General features: G+C 38.0%; 1 protein-coding gene across 1 annotated transcript in view; it reads left to right on the top strand.

Moving 5' to 3' along the window:
- Positions 1–1,622, top strand: part of LOC121665996 (pancreatic alpha-amylase-like) — an 8,004-nt gene extending 6,382 nt beyond the window's left edge. Inside the window, exon 7 of the mRNA XM_042031044.1 lies at positions 1,414–1,622. Coding sequence (XP_041886978.1) covers positions 1,414–1,622 — 209 coding nt within the window. The remainder of the gene's footprint in view (positions 1–1,413) is intronic.
- The last annotated feature ends 13,916 nt before the right edge of the window (positions 1,623–15,538 follow it).

Below are 15,538 nucleotides of genomic sequence, written 5' to 3'. Positions count from 1 at the left end.
AATAAAGGTTTCATCATCTTCAATAATGATGACTGGTAAGTCAGTGGCAGAAAGAGTGTTCCCAGAGAAAACAATAGCATTCCTCATGTGCAATCCAACATGAGTTATTTGAGTGCATGCTGGATCCAGAGAGCTAAAATGGGAGTGTAGGAGGGGTAGGATCAGAAAGCTCATGCTTTACAATGCCCTTCAAATAGGGGAGTAACATCAGGTTCAAAAATATTACACACAATTTGAAATACCTGTTTTGAAAACAATGCATACATGGTGTTTATTTCTCATAGGAATATGAACGTCTATGTGCAAACTGGACTGCCTGCTGGTACCTACTGTGATGTTATTTCTGGACAAAAGGAGGACAACAAATGTACTGGAAAGCAGGTTTTTGTTTCTCGTGATGGAATGGCTAATTTCCAGATTAATACCGATGCTGAAGATCCATTTATTGCAATTCATGTTGATGCCAAATTATAATTTGGGAGAAATGTCCTCCTCTGTTTGGTCTGTGTATTACTGTTCCCCCATATGTTATTCCCTGGTTTTTGAGCATTCTCTATTTAGAGAATAATAAATGACATTCAAATTGAAGAGTAATGTTTTTCCCTTAATGAATTAGATGTAACTTTATCCCTTCATAACTAGTGGCAATGTAGTGATAGGTTTTAAGACAATGCAGCATTCTACTTCCCATGCAACAAAAACACTGGAGAAAATAAAAAAAAAGAAAAAGAATCCAAGCCAGCACCTGGCTAAGATAAAACGCAGTATTTCCAGGGCTGATCCGTGCACACACACTTGTATCCCAGAGTGGCCACCTTGTGGGCTGTCAGCAACGAGCAGTGCCTACATACAGAGTTTATCCCTTTCTTATGACAAACCAAGCCTGGGCTCTGGGTCACTGAAGGAAGCTGGGCTGTGCCAATCAGTTATTCCAGCCTGTGGCATCAGTGAAACCAGCAGGTTACCTGGTTCACAGCCAGCTTGTGCCTGGACAAACCAAAACTGCATCTCTTTCATCGCTTGCCCCGGTGGTTTGAGGCAAGCGAACGCTCCCTGTGCGGGTGCTGCAGGTGCCTGAGAACACACTGTGTATCCAGGCATTGCTTACACCTTGTGCCACTGGCTGAGGCATGGCAGAATCCTGCCCCTGCTGTGGTAGGCTCCCTTATTTTGTAGTATTGCAAAGATAAAAACAGAGCACAGGTTTGGCAGCTTTCCCAAATCTCTTGTCAGCTATGAGAAAATGCTGAGGTAAAAGCGATTGTGTGGGCCTTGCTTTAAGTCAGAGTCTCTGCTAGGCCAAAAGTCTTGACTGCATCCTGGTCTGGAGAGAAAAATGGAAGGAGGTTGCTCCAGTTTGAGGTCAAGGTGTACTTTTAAGGGCTATTTCCCTTTTGTGGTGTTGGGGGGCAGATATTGGCTCTCAGTGTGCCCAAGAGCTCCGAGTGTCTGTCAGGGCAGTCATGGTGTGGGAAGAGTCTCCCTGGCCCAGCACTGGACCTCCCATCTGTCTCCCTTGCTGGCTGTGGCCAGCACCTCCTGGATCCATCCACTCAGCCTCTGGATCCACTCAGTGGAGAGGTGCCAAAGATCCGGAGGGTCATGAGGCAGGGCGTTCATAGCCTTTGCAAACCTGTTATTTGCCCACAGGGGAAGGTCAGGGAGTCCTCAGGCCCCTCTGAAGTTGATAGGCACTGTCTTAAGCCCTGAATTCAGCTCTAACCCTCAGAAACTGGGATTCCATACTAGCTGTTATTCAGACATTGCCCAATCCCAAGTGGAATAATCAGTTCACACTTCAGATTGCAAATCCACCCCCAAGCCCCACAGCTTTTGTGGCAAATAATTGAAACAACACACACTGATCTGAGGTGTCCATAAATCAACAGGCGGTGCTGAATATGGAGAAGATTGTCTGTGCCTGTGAACATATGTGGATCCATTTTCCAAGGATGTTGGAGTGCAGTGAGTGCTTTGCTTAATGTAGATTCACATAGCTCTGCATTTCACAGTGGCATTAAATAGAACATAGAGAAAAAGAAATCTTGAAACACTTGCTTTAGGTGTAAATAAAACTCTGTGGGCCAAATGTTCACTGCTTTGAAAGGACCTAACATGCATTCAGACCTTGTTTTTTGTTCCTTTTCCTTCAGGATTTTGGCACATTGCCTTATAATTTGAGCACAAAGACACTGAAGAAAACAACAGTGTCATCCAGAGCAACACCAGGTCCTTCAGATAACTCACTAAACCCAGAGTTACAATCAACATTACTGCTGATCTCTAAGTTTTCAAAAAAAGGTTAGTACTAGGAAATGTTTATCTTTTTTTTATAATTTCCATTGCTACTCTTTTGTGTGTAAAGTGATGACACTAAGGCCTTAAATTTTTTATACCAGCAATCAATGAAAAATTGAAATTATGTTATGAAATTTATCAAATTTAAAGTAAGATATTTGCTGGGGCACAACAGGATGGTACAACAGATCTGCTGAAGTGTAAAATTTTAGAATTTTGTGGCACAATGCAATATTTCATTTTCTGTTACAAGTAGTGCTCACTTTCATCGGCCAAACAGTGAGCTTAGCTGTGTAACTAACCTCTGATTCTATAAATGCATGATAAATTTACAAATTTTAATTTTTTTTCCTTTTTTCCCTCTTTTCATTTTTATCTTTTTTTTTCCTTTTTTTTTTTTTTTTTTTGGTCTTAGTTCTGTCTTCAAATGGAGCTTTCAGCATAATAGTGATCAGAATATAAAGGAAACGATGCACAATAAAGCAAAGTGAATAGCTGCTAGTAGGTACAACTACTCACTGCTCATATTTAAGTTTATATATATAGACACATTCAGGCAGTAAACACTTTTACATTTGTCCAATCAGAAAAAAGAAACTCTAATGATTTATATGTGTAATGGGTTTAATCCAGAGCTAAAATTTTATATTTGTCAGGTAAGGGGAAATAAACAGTGAGATTAGAAAAACCATGAACTCCTAGTGTACTGTGTATGAGTGGACCAGAAAGTCGTTTACTGAATTATTCATGGCAATTTATTTTCTCAGCTCAGTGCAACAGCAAATATGGAAACTTTTGTTCAGCTCTGCATGCCTTTGTGTCAGCTTATTATTTCCCTGAATCACTGTTACTTTTCTAAGAGAAGGAGTGCTGTAAAGGGAAACTAACAGTCTATTGTCTATTTTATAGAGACTGTAAAATTTTTATTCAAGTTATTTTCTTTTTAGGGGAAACAAATGAAAAACTCAACACACAACACTAACTTTTAAATTGCTGATCATGTGTTTATCTGCAATCTGTGTTTTTAAAGTCTTAGTGTATTAGTCTCATTGCACAAGGTATTCTGAACAATATACAGCTATTTTCTTTGCAAGTGTTTTCATGCTGTGGCGATTTTAATTTTGCCTTAATGTTAAATCGGCATGGTTGTAAGAATGAATGCTGATGACACTGTTTGAGATGATAGCGGTGAATTATCTCCAGTCACTAGAGTCAAAGTGAGAGGGAGTGCTTGGATTTTCACCCGGCTGGCACACTAAAGAACTCAGGGTGGGGATAAATAGCCAAAGCATTTAGTGTAGGATTAAGAAATTGCCTTACTCCATGTAGGAGTGCAGTAAAGTGTGAGCTGTGCCGTGGCACTTTGGAGTTGAAAATGGAAATACCAAACATTTGTCAGAGAATGAAATTCCATTGTCTTCGTTGGTCCTAAACTAATAATTAGATTGCATTATCCAGACAACAAGACTGAGAAGTATCCAGCTTAATTAACTGCAATATACTTTCCTATTATTTCAAGATTTATGTGACTGGGGTGTTTTTTTTGTTTGGGTTTTTTTTCCCCACAAAAAGAAAAAAGTGTGATGTCACTGTAAATATGCCATCATATTTTATTTTTCATTTCAGTGGGGAAGAAAGCCTTTGGAATCTTAGCACTTTCTGTGTGTTCGTAGGTGACAAATGATAATAATTGTGTATGCTAATTTCTGCAAACTTCTGAGCATGAACACAGTCAGGAGACCCTTGAAGAAAACCTTTAGGATTTGGGAAAGTTGACTACATGGGACTCATTATGTTTATAATAACTAACATTCAAATTTTGGCCTAATTTACATTGGTATTATTCCTGAGCTGTTCCCTCAAAATGTGTGTGGGAAGTAGTAACTAAAATGTTGATTCATTATCTTACAGGACCTCATGGTAGATTTCAAGTATTGGAATTGGTCTGCATTTGAAATGTGGCATTTGTTACACCATTATTTTCCAAACTCTTCTGTCTTTATGGTTTGGTAAGCATATTTGTGCCTTGGAAATTGTCAGGACTAAGCTCAAATAATTCCTGCCTGAGCTCACAGAATAAAAAAAAAAATCAGTTACAGAATAGCTATGGACTGAATTTTGGTCATTTAGATACCAATCAAGTTGAATCTCACCAGTTGTAATGTTTAGCGACAGTAAAAAGAAGAGGAAAGGAACACTTAGTTGGACAGATTGCCACCAGGGTGAAAAGGGTAATTTTTTTCCCCCCTCGGGTGTTTTCTTGTTTTTTCCCCATGTCTTCTTGTCTGGTACTAAAACTGAAGTGAATAGAAAAAGCCTGTATTATACCCCTGGTTAGCAAGAAAACTGAGGTTAACAAGCATTTGTTAAGAAGTCATGGGGTGGCATCCCACTGTTAAAAGCACAATAGATGCAATAGCAGCAGCCTTGGTCTGCAGACATACTAATGCTTCTCACAAAGCAATACAATTCCAAGAATAGCATTTCTCTAAATGGAAGTTTCTTGGAGATGAGGGTAGCTTCACAAACACATATCCACACCTCTACAGACATCTAAATCTCTCGTCACTTGTTGTTTACACTCCTTCTCTTTGGCTTTTGTAGTCACCCTTTGGATTGTATTTAACCATATGTAATTCACGTGGTCTGGTAGAAAATGGCAGTACAATATACCATTAAATCTGCAGCAAGATCATATTGGGATCAACAACATATCAGAACCTTGTTGAGATCAACCCTGGGATGACTGAACTGAGTGAATGGAGTGAATGTGGATTTCCATGAACTGGTATCATTGCATCTCAGACAAGTTCCTCTGAACCTTGTTAAGACAGATGATGGAGTAGAACAGTAACTAGTGCAACAAAGGCTAATAACATGAGATTTCTCAATCTGGGTTCTGTGCACATTTCTGCCTCAAATAGTCCTTGAATCTTCCTTTTTCTAGACAGTGCAGTTAGGAAAGGGCAGCTGATACATGCAGTGGTGACAGGAACAGGACAAAGCAGTTGGAGCACTGTTGGACAGACAGCAGGGCAGAACAATTAGGCAGGTGGCAAGCTAGAATGAATAACAATATTGGCAAACACAAATGATAGCTAGAACAAGATAGAACACAAACAGAGAATAGGCGAAGTCCTGGATAACTTGTCTAGAGGACCAAATTCATGAGTAGAAATTGAAGATTGAAACAACAAAAACAGGACTAAAACTGGTGGTTCAACAAGCACTGTTTATGTCTTGTAGATAGGACATTCATGCTTTAACTAGGAAAAGAAATTATATCTTAGAGCAGCTGTGGATGATAGAACTTTATGATGCTGTAACCTGTAGAAAATTGTCTATTTACTTTATGATAAAAGTAAAGACCTTGTGCTGACAAATAAATTGCCATATTTTGGTGTCAGGCTTGTAAGCTATATAAGAAGAATGGGATGTTAAAACCTCTTTTTAAGAGAGCTCAGATGATACTAGAGAGAAGGAAATGTGCCAGAAAAATTTGAGCAATGGATTTGGATCTAGTTTTTTACTGTTCTTTGGAATCCATTTCAGTATCTCTCCTACAGATGTTTAAAGGTAGCCATCTTTTACATATAATAGCTACCACATTCATTGCCAGCCTTAATATCATAAATTAAGGTGTGGTCTCCACATAAATACCCCACTGCTTGCCAAGGAAAGTGAATGTGGCAGTTCTGCAAAAAAACCACTTACACATGTAAAAACTGCCAAAACAGCAGCCAAAATAGCTGCAATAAAAAACCATTTTCCTGATTTTTTTACATTGTGGGAAAACGCTTTCTATAACTCTTCAGGAGGAAAGCCACATATTATCTCTGCTGATATTCCTTGTGGCACCATGTGGGTATCAAAACCTCATTGTACTACCAGCCAAGTTATTTTTTCACCTCAGATGAGACTGGACAAGGTTTGTCTTAACAAGTCTACAGCATATGTACAAAGCTGAGAAACTAGAGAAAGAATGTAACTTCACTGTGGAGGGCTGCAGGTTTTTTTGTAAAAGAAGGAAGCATCCCATAATTCAGCCCTGATTCACTATCTTCTTATTTGTTATGGATGAAATATAATTGCCCTCTAACATGTCTGCTAACTTTGGAAAAACACTCATCTTCTAGAGACACAGGTGGCTTTCTGTTCATTTGATCTTCACACTCAAATGCCATGTTCTGCGTATCCCACACTTAGAGATCAGAAGGTTGGATAAGACCATTGGGGTCATTTCAGTTGCACTATAATTACAAGATGATCCTCTCAACACACCTCTTAAATGTTTTATCTGGTCTACTTTGAACATGACTTTGTTGATCCATCTGTGACTTCTTTTGAAGTGCTACTCTACTGCCTAATGGACTTTGTGGGTAGATTTCTTTTTATGAGTAAGATAAAATTTACATTCTCATATTATAGTTCATCACTCTTTAATCACCTTAAAAAATCACATTTTCTTTCCCCAACAGTATTTCCTATCAATAGCCAAGAAACTAAGTGTGTGCTGAATGTCAGTGTAGTGTAGATTAACAAGAATTAAATCAACTGCCACAAACTGAAACCCACTTTCATTTTTCCCTTCTTGTTTTTTATCTAGGTAGACACAAAAATCTAGTAACAGGATTTTTCAGTAGAATTTTGGCCTCAGATGATCTGATACTTACACACTTATAAATATGTTAGTTAACCCATAATAATTGCAGGTATAAATAACCTTGTTTCAATGTATCTATCTGTCCTGAATATAATAAGAAACAAGTGGTCTAGTGTTAAAATCCAGTAGCATGTAATTATGTTTCTATATACATATTATGTGTGTATATCCATACACACACATATGCACACATCTACATCTATGTGTTGGGGTTTTTTTTCATTCCTTATGCTTACAGGATATGCCTTAGGCACTTGGCTGGAAATTAAATGATATGTTTATGGATCACTTTATGCTCAATTTCCGCAAATAACTTTTTAGGAATCTGAATTAGCAAATAAGTTTTTATTTCTGGAATAATCAGTGGTGCAATCTCACATTTCTTGTGCACCCAACATTTTCATTGAGATCAAGTAGAAATCACTGTGGGAAAAAAATTAGCACTGAGACTGATCAGATACAGTAAACTTGTTTTGTTTATGCATATTTCTTTTAGAATGTGTGAAATATTGAGTCTTATTTTTTATTGAGTTCTAACTGAGATTAGAACATCTTTAAAGATGCTTGTATGATTTTGCAGTAAGATGGAATTTTAATTCACCCTTATCCTAACAAATGAGGGAATAGTGGAGAACTTTTTACTGAATCCCCACACCCTTTACACAGTAAAGTATCTGCAGTCTAAATGCTTCCTACTCCTTCTATTCCTCAGAAATGGCAGTTCTTTTTCAAACTTGTCTTCATGGTTTTTTTTTTAAAGCAAACCTGGTGTCTGTCCTTCTCCCTTCACTATTTTTCAGGAATACATTCTGTTTCTACATGGCCTCTTGAAATATTTATTATGGTGGGTGGTGACTTCAGATTTGGAAGAAGGAAAAGAGAACAGACAATTTTTCTCTCTTTTCACGTGGAAGAGTCTCATAAAGAAAGCAGGAGAGTTGGCAGGTCTGTTTGATGTCTCATTACAAGGAAGTCACATACAGAATGAAATAATTACTTGCTCAGCTGTTCAAAATACATTTGTGCTGCTACTAATTAAAATTAATTTGGACTTTCAGGAAGGTAGTGCTGTAGAGCACCTTGGCAACACCTCTTCAGTCCATGGCTCCATGCATTTTTCTATCATTCTTGAAAAATAAAAGGCATTCTGCTCTCAAAAAAACAAACCATCAAGAAAACATAACTCCTTGTGTCATGTCATTAGAAAACTATTTTCTTCACAGCTATGTAATACTTTTTAAGATATTCTCTGCATTCATGACATCCTTTACCTGTTTTTAGCTTGGAGCTATACTACACAACTCCACAAATGCTTATATCAGCAAAACTGAGGACTTTCCAAACTGTTAATATGTGTGAATGTACAAATTTTCTGAAACGAATATCTAAAGATTCTAGAGAAACTGTCCATGCTGCCATTGAAGTCATGGACAAAATTTTGCTATTTTAAACTGTGCTGCTATTTACTTTAGAAACAATATGCATTAAGCCAAAGATAAAGAACGTATAAAACTAAAATTCTGTTGCTCTCTAATTTTGAAAGTATTTAAATTGTGCAAAGCAAATATATTCTTACTCTAGATACTGGTGTGTTTATGTTGCATATACACACAGAGATATATAAAAAGGCAGTGTTGGATCTATATTTGTAATATAGATAACATCGTGTGTGTTTAAGAGACACTGCATTTCGATGGAATGTAGCAGAATTGTAAGCTTTGCTGAGTATCTCACTGAATTGAAATAAATAGCTTAGGCTCTTCAGATTCCATTTTTATGCTCAACAAACTGTCACCAAGGAAGTAGCTTTGCACAGTTTATGACATTTTCAAGAGATTTGCAGTTGTGCCCTGAATGCATTCAATTATACTTAATATCAACCTTCAGAATTACTTTTTACCATTACCTGGACAACTTTAGTGCAGAGGAAAGTGCTTTGTGCAGAGATAGTATGCTAATGTCATCTATTTGAACATCTGACATATTGAAACAGGCCACTCTCTGTGGAGGAAAAAATGCATCAAGTCTATACGAAATACCAGAGGCTCTTTTCCCCCAGTTTTCCCAGCCCAGCAGTTGAACCGCAGTGACAGGAGGCTGAGGGGGACAGGCTGAGCCTGGGAAGTCCCAGTTGCTGTGAAGCTGTGTAGTGAAGGGAATCATTACTAGATTTTTTTAAAAATTTCAAATCATCTCTTCTCCTTGAATGCCATCCTATGATTTTCCAATTAAAAAATATTTCAAAAAGATCATGTGTAATTCAAAGATAAGGCCCAATTGCTGCATGTTTCTGGGAACACAAAGTGATGTGTCAGTAATGAGTCTCTAACAACAACAAAAAAAAATTAAAAAGACTGTCTACAGAAGTGCACTCTTGCCCAGACATACTGATGTCCCTAATTAAAGAAGCTGGATCATGATCATCAGGGTAATGTAAATACTAATAATGTTAATAGCTTAGCTTCATCTAAATTGGACTGTTCTGGAAAATAACCACTAATTGGTATTGATAGGAAATGATGAAGTCATGTAATTTTTGCTGACAGTACACACGCAGCACACAGAAACCAGTTCACTCCAACGCTGGATGAAAGATTTCTACTGAACTGCAAATAAGCACAAAGCATAAATGGTGCCTTTTGCTAAGTGCTAAGCATCCACAATGTACTGTTACCAGAAGCCTCAATTAGAGAAAACTTCGAGTCTTGGCAACTGTAGCAAAACACTGGAAGTGTTGGCAGTGGTTTGGAAGCCCAGGTCAGCTGGCTAAGGCTGCAGGAACACACACACGGCGTTTCTTGCTGGAGCAGCTCTCCTCAGGCAGCCCAAGCCAGGGGAGCCAGGCCCTGAACATCACTGGTCCTGGAACATTTCCTTCCTTTGGGAAGTTAACACTTTGTTGAAGTCTTTACAATCCTCAAAGCTTCTACATTCTTATTGTTAAAATTAAGGCAATACAATTCTGCAAGGCCAGTGATGGCTGTGAAAGCAATACAGAAACCCATTAAGTCAAATGATCTAATAATATCCTGTTCTCTAACACTTTTCTGTTATTGAGCACTGAAGTAGTGTAAAGGTTCTAACATCTGCCTCTTACTTTCCCTCATAAAATGGAATGTACTATTCTGCAGTTTGAGCAATTGTGTTAAAATCAGAACATAAAACCCTCAGTTTCTCATATTAAACACTACATTGTCAATTTGTGTATTATTGTATTACATTTTATATTTATGCAGTGATAGAACCTTTCTACATTATTGTGTACACAGAATTATAAAGATAAAAGTTCCACGGTTTCGTTGTAGACTTTAGTATCACCTCAAGAATTGTGTGTATATTTTAATTTCTGTGTCATTGGGTTTTATAGGTACCTGAAAATTCTGTATTACAATTACACAGAATGACTGTTTTAACTGGTACACCTAATTTGATGCCTTTTAGTCATTGATAGAGCCTAAATATTTTAACTGTCATTCTACTTTCTACAGCTCCAGCTGCTAGTTTTGACTCCATGAGTGTGTACCTGCTGCAGGTCACCATCACGCCTACAGATGGATACCATTAAAATGTTGTTTCTGTTAAGCGAGAACAAGGTACACAAGACAGGGTATCTTTTGATTTAGCTCTCAGAACAAGATCTTTGCTAATGACAGAGCAGATGGTCAACTTTGTTGAAAGGGAGAATTAAAATAACTAGAAATATTTTGTCAGCTGTTCACTACATTCATGCATAAATAAATTTAATCCTCATTTTTTATCTCAGTCAGGTTCTAGGTGTAAAGGATGTGCAGTACACATGTGTAGTGTGTTCTGAAACTTGAACCATCAAAACACTACATTTTCTAGTATCGCTACAGTGAAAGAATGATGTATTTTACTTTTATCCATCAGAAGACATAAAGATTGTTAAAATCTTAATTTATTTTCATATGTTTGCTTTCTGGTTTCTTATAGAAGAAAAGTTTCTTACCAGTCAAAATGGTATTTTGGGGATAGGTTATTCATCTTAGGAGTACAAACAGGAACAATGTAGCACAGATCTTCCAGCAGTCCTCAGTGCTCAAGGAAAAAACCTGGATGTCAGTAAGTATTATAACTTAGTCCTGAAACTCATATGTAAATACAGATCCTGTTTTTTGTGTTTAACATATTCACCTTAGTAGGAGACTCACTTGTGGACTTTCCAGGCTGAAGACAGTACTATCACAAACTCAACTTTTTCAATTAGTGGTCAGGAAAGTTAAAACAGAGTACTTCACCTACATGGACAGCTTTGAAAGGCTCTAATATGGAGAGTTTGTCAGGAATCCTTGGTTTATCAAGAAAAGTTATTTGCCAATAAAATTCTTTCCCTAACAATGTGGTGTCCCTGGACTTTACCTCCAAACCAGGAAATTCTTCTTCATAGGCTCAACCTCAATGTCCTGAAAGAAAAAGGTCTGGTTTATGAGTTTATGTACATTATATCATGTTTCACACAGGTGAGATTTTCTACAGGATCTCAAATCCATAATATTGAAAACTACTGATTTTATAGCAGGTAGAACATTTCCAAAATGAGTGTGAAAGAGCAAAGATCCAGGGAAACCATTGCTTGCTTACAGGGCCTTACTCCAGATATGGAAAGCCCTGGCTCTGGGTGTGTGTCAGGTAATAATACTCTCTTGGGGTCACCCAAGAAGAAGTTCTAAGACTTGCTACTTGAGCAGAAAATAAGTAGCTTGACATTTTTCTTAGAAAAGAGAGAAGTAGTCTTGCCTGTCTCCTCATCTGCAGCAGAAGTCCTAGCCTCTTTCTTTCAGTGGGACCATGTAACACCAGGTGTTACTCAGCACACATGAGGAGTTCAGACACTTGCTGGAGGGTATGAGTCCAGATCAAAGTAATTTCAAAAGCAGGCAATAATTAATAAGGCAGCCTGTACAATCAGGTGTCTCACAATGACCCAAATCCCTTCCTTTCAGTGGAAGAAGATAAAATTATGTCGTTAAGGGACTGATGAACATTCAGATATATTACGACATTCAGAGTTAGACTTTTTTTCTTTCCGTGAATTTTTTATAACTGGGGAAATACTTATTCTGTTGCATGTGCTACAGCATTTCAGGAATTCTTGCCAATAAATTAAGGTCAAAAAGTTGCAAAAAGAGACAAAATGATAAAATTTGTCATACCACAAGATGGCAATACTGTTTAAAATATCAAGCTTACTCAACTGAAACAATAGTGTTATGAACATCCATAGCAGATAGTACTCACGCTGCTTGTTTACAACCACAGCGTAAGATGGATATTTTTAAGGAAGATAATCACAAGTTAGTGATATCTGCAGGGTTTGTTTTAATTTTTCATTTAAGAAGTACTGTAGAACAGGTTCTTTTTCCATATTGTGGCTCAGACTCCAGTGGAACAACGTTACTTGATTTCAACACAAAATATGTAGAGATAAGAATGAACATATTGCAATCGATGAACATATTGCAAACTCATTTTTCCTTTCATGTCCTCAGTTTCTGGAGAAGGGAAATTTGAGGCCATTAAATAATGTCTGGCAGCTATTCTTGTTGATTAGCTATCACATTAATAATTACAGCCACTTTCAGGCAGCAGTGAGAGCAGATGCAGGAAGCTACCGTGGCATTGCTTCATCAATATAAAAAGTGCTGCATGCAAAAGGTGTCATTCAGAGCAAGCAGATAGAATGTTACTGTATACTCAGGGGTAAACATCATATTCCCTTTTCTGAGGCACTGCCTGGTTATGTTATTAAATAGTTATTGCTATTGTCTCTTAAAACAATCTCAGCGCCGTGTTTCTGCAGCAGCAGCTTGAAGACAGGTGGGGAGCTTCCAACATGGGAGCGAAAACTGGGCAGTGTCACAGCCAGGTGAAAGGGTTCCTCCGAGGTACAGGAACTCATGGGCACACACACACACATGCAAACTTTTACAATGCTGAAATGAATGATAGAGAACTATAAAGAAATTCTATTCCAGGAACATACATGATATAAACCCAGAAAATCTAGTCTTGTCTCCCCACTAGTGGCCAGAGGAGTCCTAGACACATGCATGCCTCCAGAATCATGAGGGAAATCACTCACAGCAGGTCAGCCCTTGCTGCTTTAGTCCCTGTGTCAGGCGGCACTGCTGGGAGCTGGCAGTTGCAGCCATAGAGCTGCTGACTTGCCACACTAAAGATTTGTCATGGTGTAGTAAGAGCTTGTTAGTCTTAGCCCATTGCCACGACAAGCCAACATATCTATTTCTGTTTGCAGTGACAGATGCAAATAACTCCATAAATCACTAGTACAGAGCCTCATTCAAGGCATGTTTTTCAGCAATGTGAACGCAGTACCCAGTAGTGCTCTATGAAGAGGAATGTTATTATACTTAACTGCAGGGTGTATCTTTTTTCCTTGATGTATACTGTAGCATGTAACTCCCATTAACTTTAAAAGGTTATAGACTCTAGGAACATCAAAGTAGAACATACCCTGAGAAAAAAAGTCTGTCCTTGGATGCTCACGCACAGCTGCTATTGACATTCATTTAAGAGTGCAGTTCTTAGCCCTAGGTATGCCCCTTTCTATTGGGTATGGAACTGAGCTCAATTCTCATGGAAAAGTTTCACAGAATTTCCAGAAAATAGCAACTCTTAAGAATATGTTTTAAACCAAACGATTAGAACCAAAACTTTATTAGACAATGCGATGCTTATTGCATTGCACACAACTAATTTCAAAATAAGCAACAACAAATATCTCACTGTACTTTATTCTGTAGGTCTTACCTGTCCCATATCTTGAATTGCATAGTCTCGCTCTTGCAGATAGAATTCTTTTCAAGGAGATGATATCAAGTGCCAGATGAACACACATTTTCCACTCATTGCTTGCCTGGACATCCAGGCATTGTGGACATACAACTCAGGCATGATTTTCAACCTAGATTTTGCTGCATAATTATCATCAGTAGCTATTAATATCCACTCTTTATGGAAGCAAAAATTTCACATTGATCTCAGTGAAACTTCTCTGTCATAATTCAAGTTTTCCTGAGAAAAAGTAACCGCTCTCCACACAAGTATTAGAAATTGAATTTTCTCCTATATCTCCAGCATTTAGATGTTTGTAAGTTACATGTTTGAGTGTCCCATGGGAGGGCTCTGCCTTTACAGGTGATTAGGCAGAGAGCTCTCTTAGCTACCTTCCAACTCAAATTCTCAACTTGTATGGAGCGGAATAGGGGCGAAGGATATGTGTGCAGCAGGCTGAGAACATACAGCTTTTAGTGTCAAGTGCATGGGATGTTGGTCCACTGCAAAAGGGTCCACTGAAGCAGTGGAGATCTGGAAGGTCAGAACAGGAAAGGATTTAGCAGAAATTTTGGTATTTTCCTGTGCAAACATGGAAACATGTTGTGGGCCAGACTATGCACACGTGTATATATATGTGTGTGTGTATCTTCAAAAGCAGCATGAGACACATACAAAAAAGTAATCATAATTGATATTGTTGATTATTTTATTCACTCTGAACTGTGACATTACCTAGCTCTCCTAAAACTCAGAATCTCTTTGCTGCATTTTTGATAGCATGACAGTCTGGAAGGAAGCATAAATAAATAATAAAGTGACCTGTAGACTAATACACTCCCTAGTTCAGGAGCGTTTTCAAGTATATATTTTAAGATGACATGCCATTAAAATAAAAAATTAATAAACAGAAGCAAAAAAAAGGCAACATATTTCATTTCACATTAAATACATCCAGGTAACTTGTCACTTTGCCACACCTTATCAGTGGATGACACAGGGAACAGGCTCCAGGACAAAGGACAACAGCTGTGCTGTAAGTCACCTTGAATTTGAGCGTTGGATCTGCTGTGCCAGAGCACAAACCCCACATATCCTGTCCAATATTCTGTCCTTGAAAATGGTCAGGTTCTATAGCAAGTGCAAGAAAAGGATGTAAGGGAATATTATGGGATAGCATCTTTAGATGTGAGGAACTGCTCAGTTAAATAAAATAAAGCACAAAGCACCAAGCTTTCTAGCCTTTACATTTCTTTATTCTATCTTAAATATAACCAGATCGTTCTTTCACAATGTTTTCAGGTTAAAGAATCCTTTCTACAGCAACAAACATTTTGTTACCATTTTTATTTGCTATTAAAGAGCAATAATGCTGCCACAGAAGCAAGGAGCAGAAGTTTTCTTTTTGTGTTTGAGAGGTGGCAGAAGGCACTTGTCAACAAAAGACACCAGCAGAACATTAGAATAATGGTATGGCCACAGGAGAGGTCTAGAGTTACAGAAGGTGACACAGATTAGGGTAGGAATAAGGGCATTTAGCAAGCAGCAGCTGCTCCTTGTGGGCTGGCACTGGAAGTGGGATTGCTTACCTTGTGTGTTTTGTCTGCAGGTATGGTGTGAAGCAATCCATAGAGGAAAGCCCCCTGCAATATCACATCTTTATGTTTACCTTGCAGTAACTTCCTATGTAGAGCAGCTCTAACAGGTGAAAACCAACACTGTTATGACACTGAAAGTTTGTGGAGACAATCATCACCAACC

Source organism: Corvus kubaryi, unplaced genomic scaffold (genome assembly GCF_017639235.1).
Source record: "Corvus kubaryi isolate FWS band 111438036 unplaced genomic scaffold, C.kubaryi_AGA036_p1.0 37334, whole genome shotgun sequence".
Taxonomy (NCBI): domain Eukaryota; kingdom Metazoa; phylum Chordata; class Aves; order Passeriformes; family Corvidae; genus Corvus; species Corvus kubaryi.
This window is presented reverse-complemented; position numbering and strand designations above follow the sequence as displayed.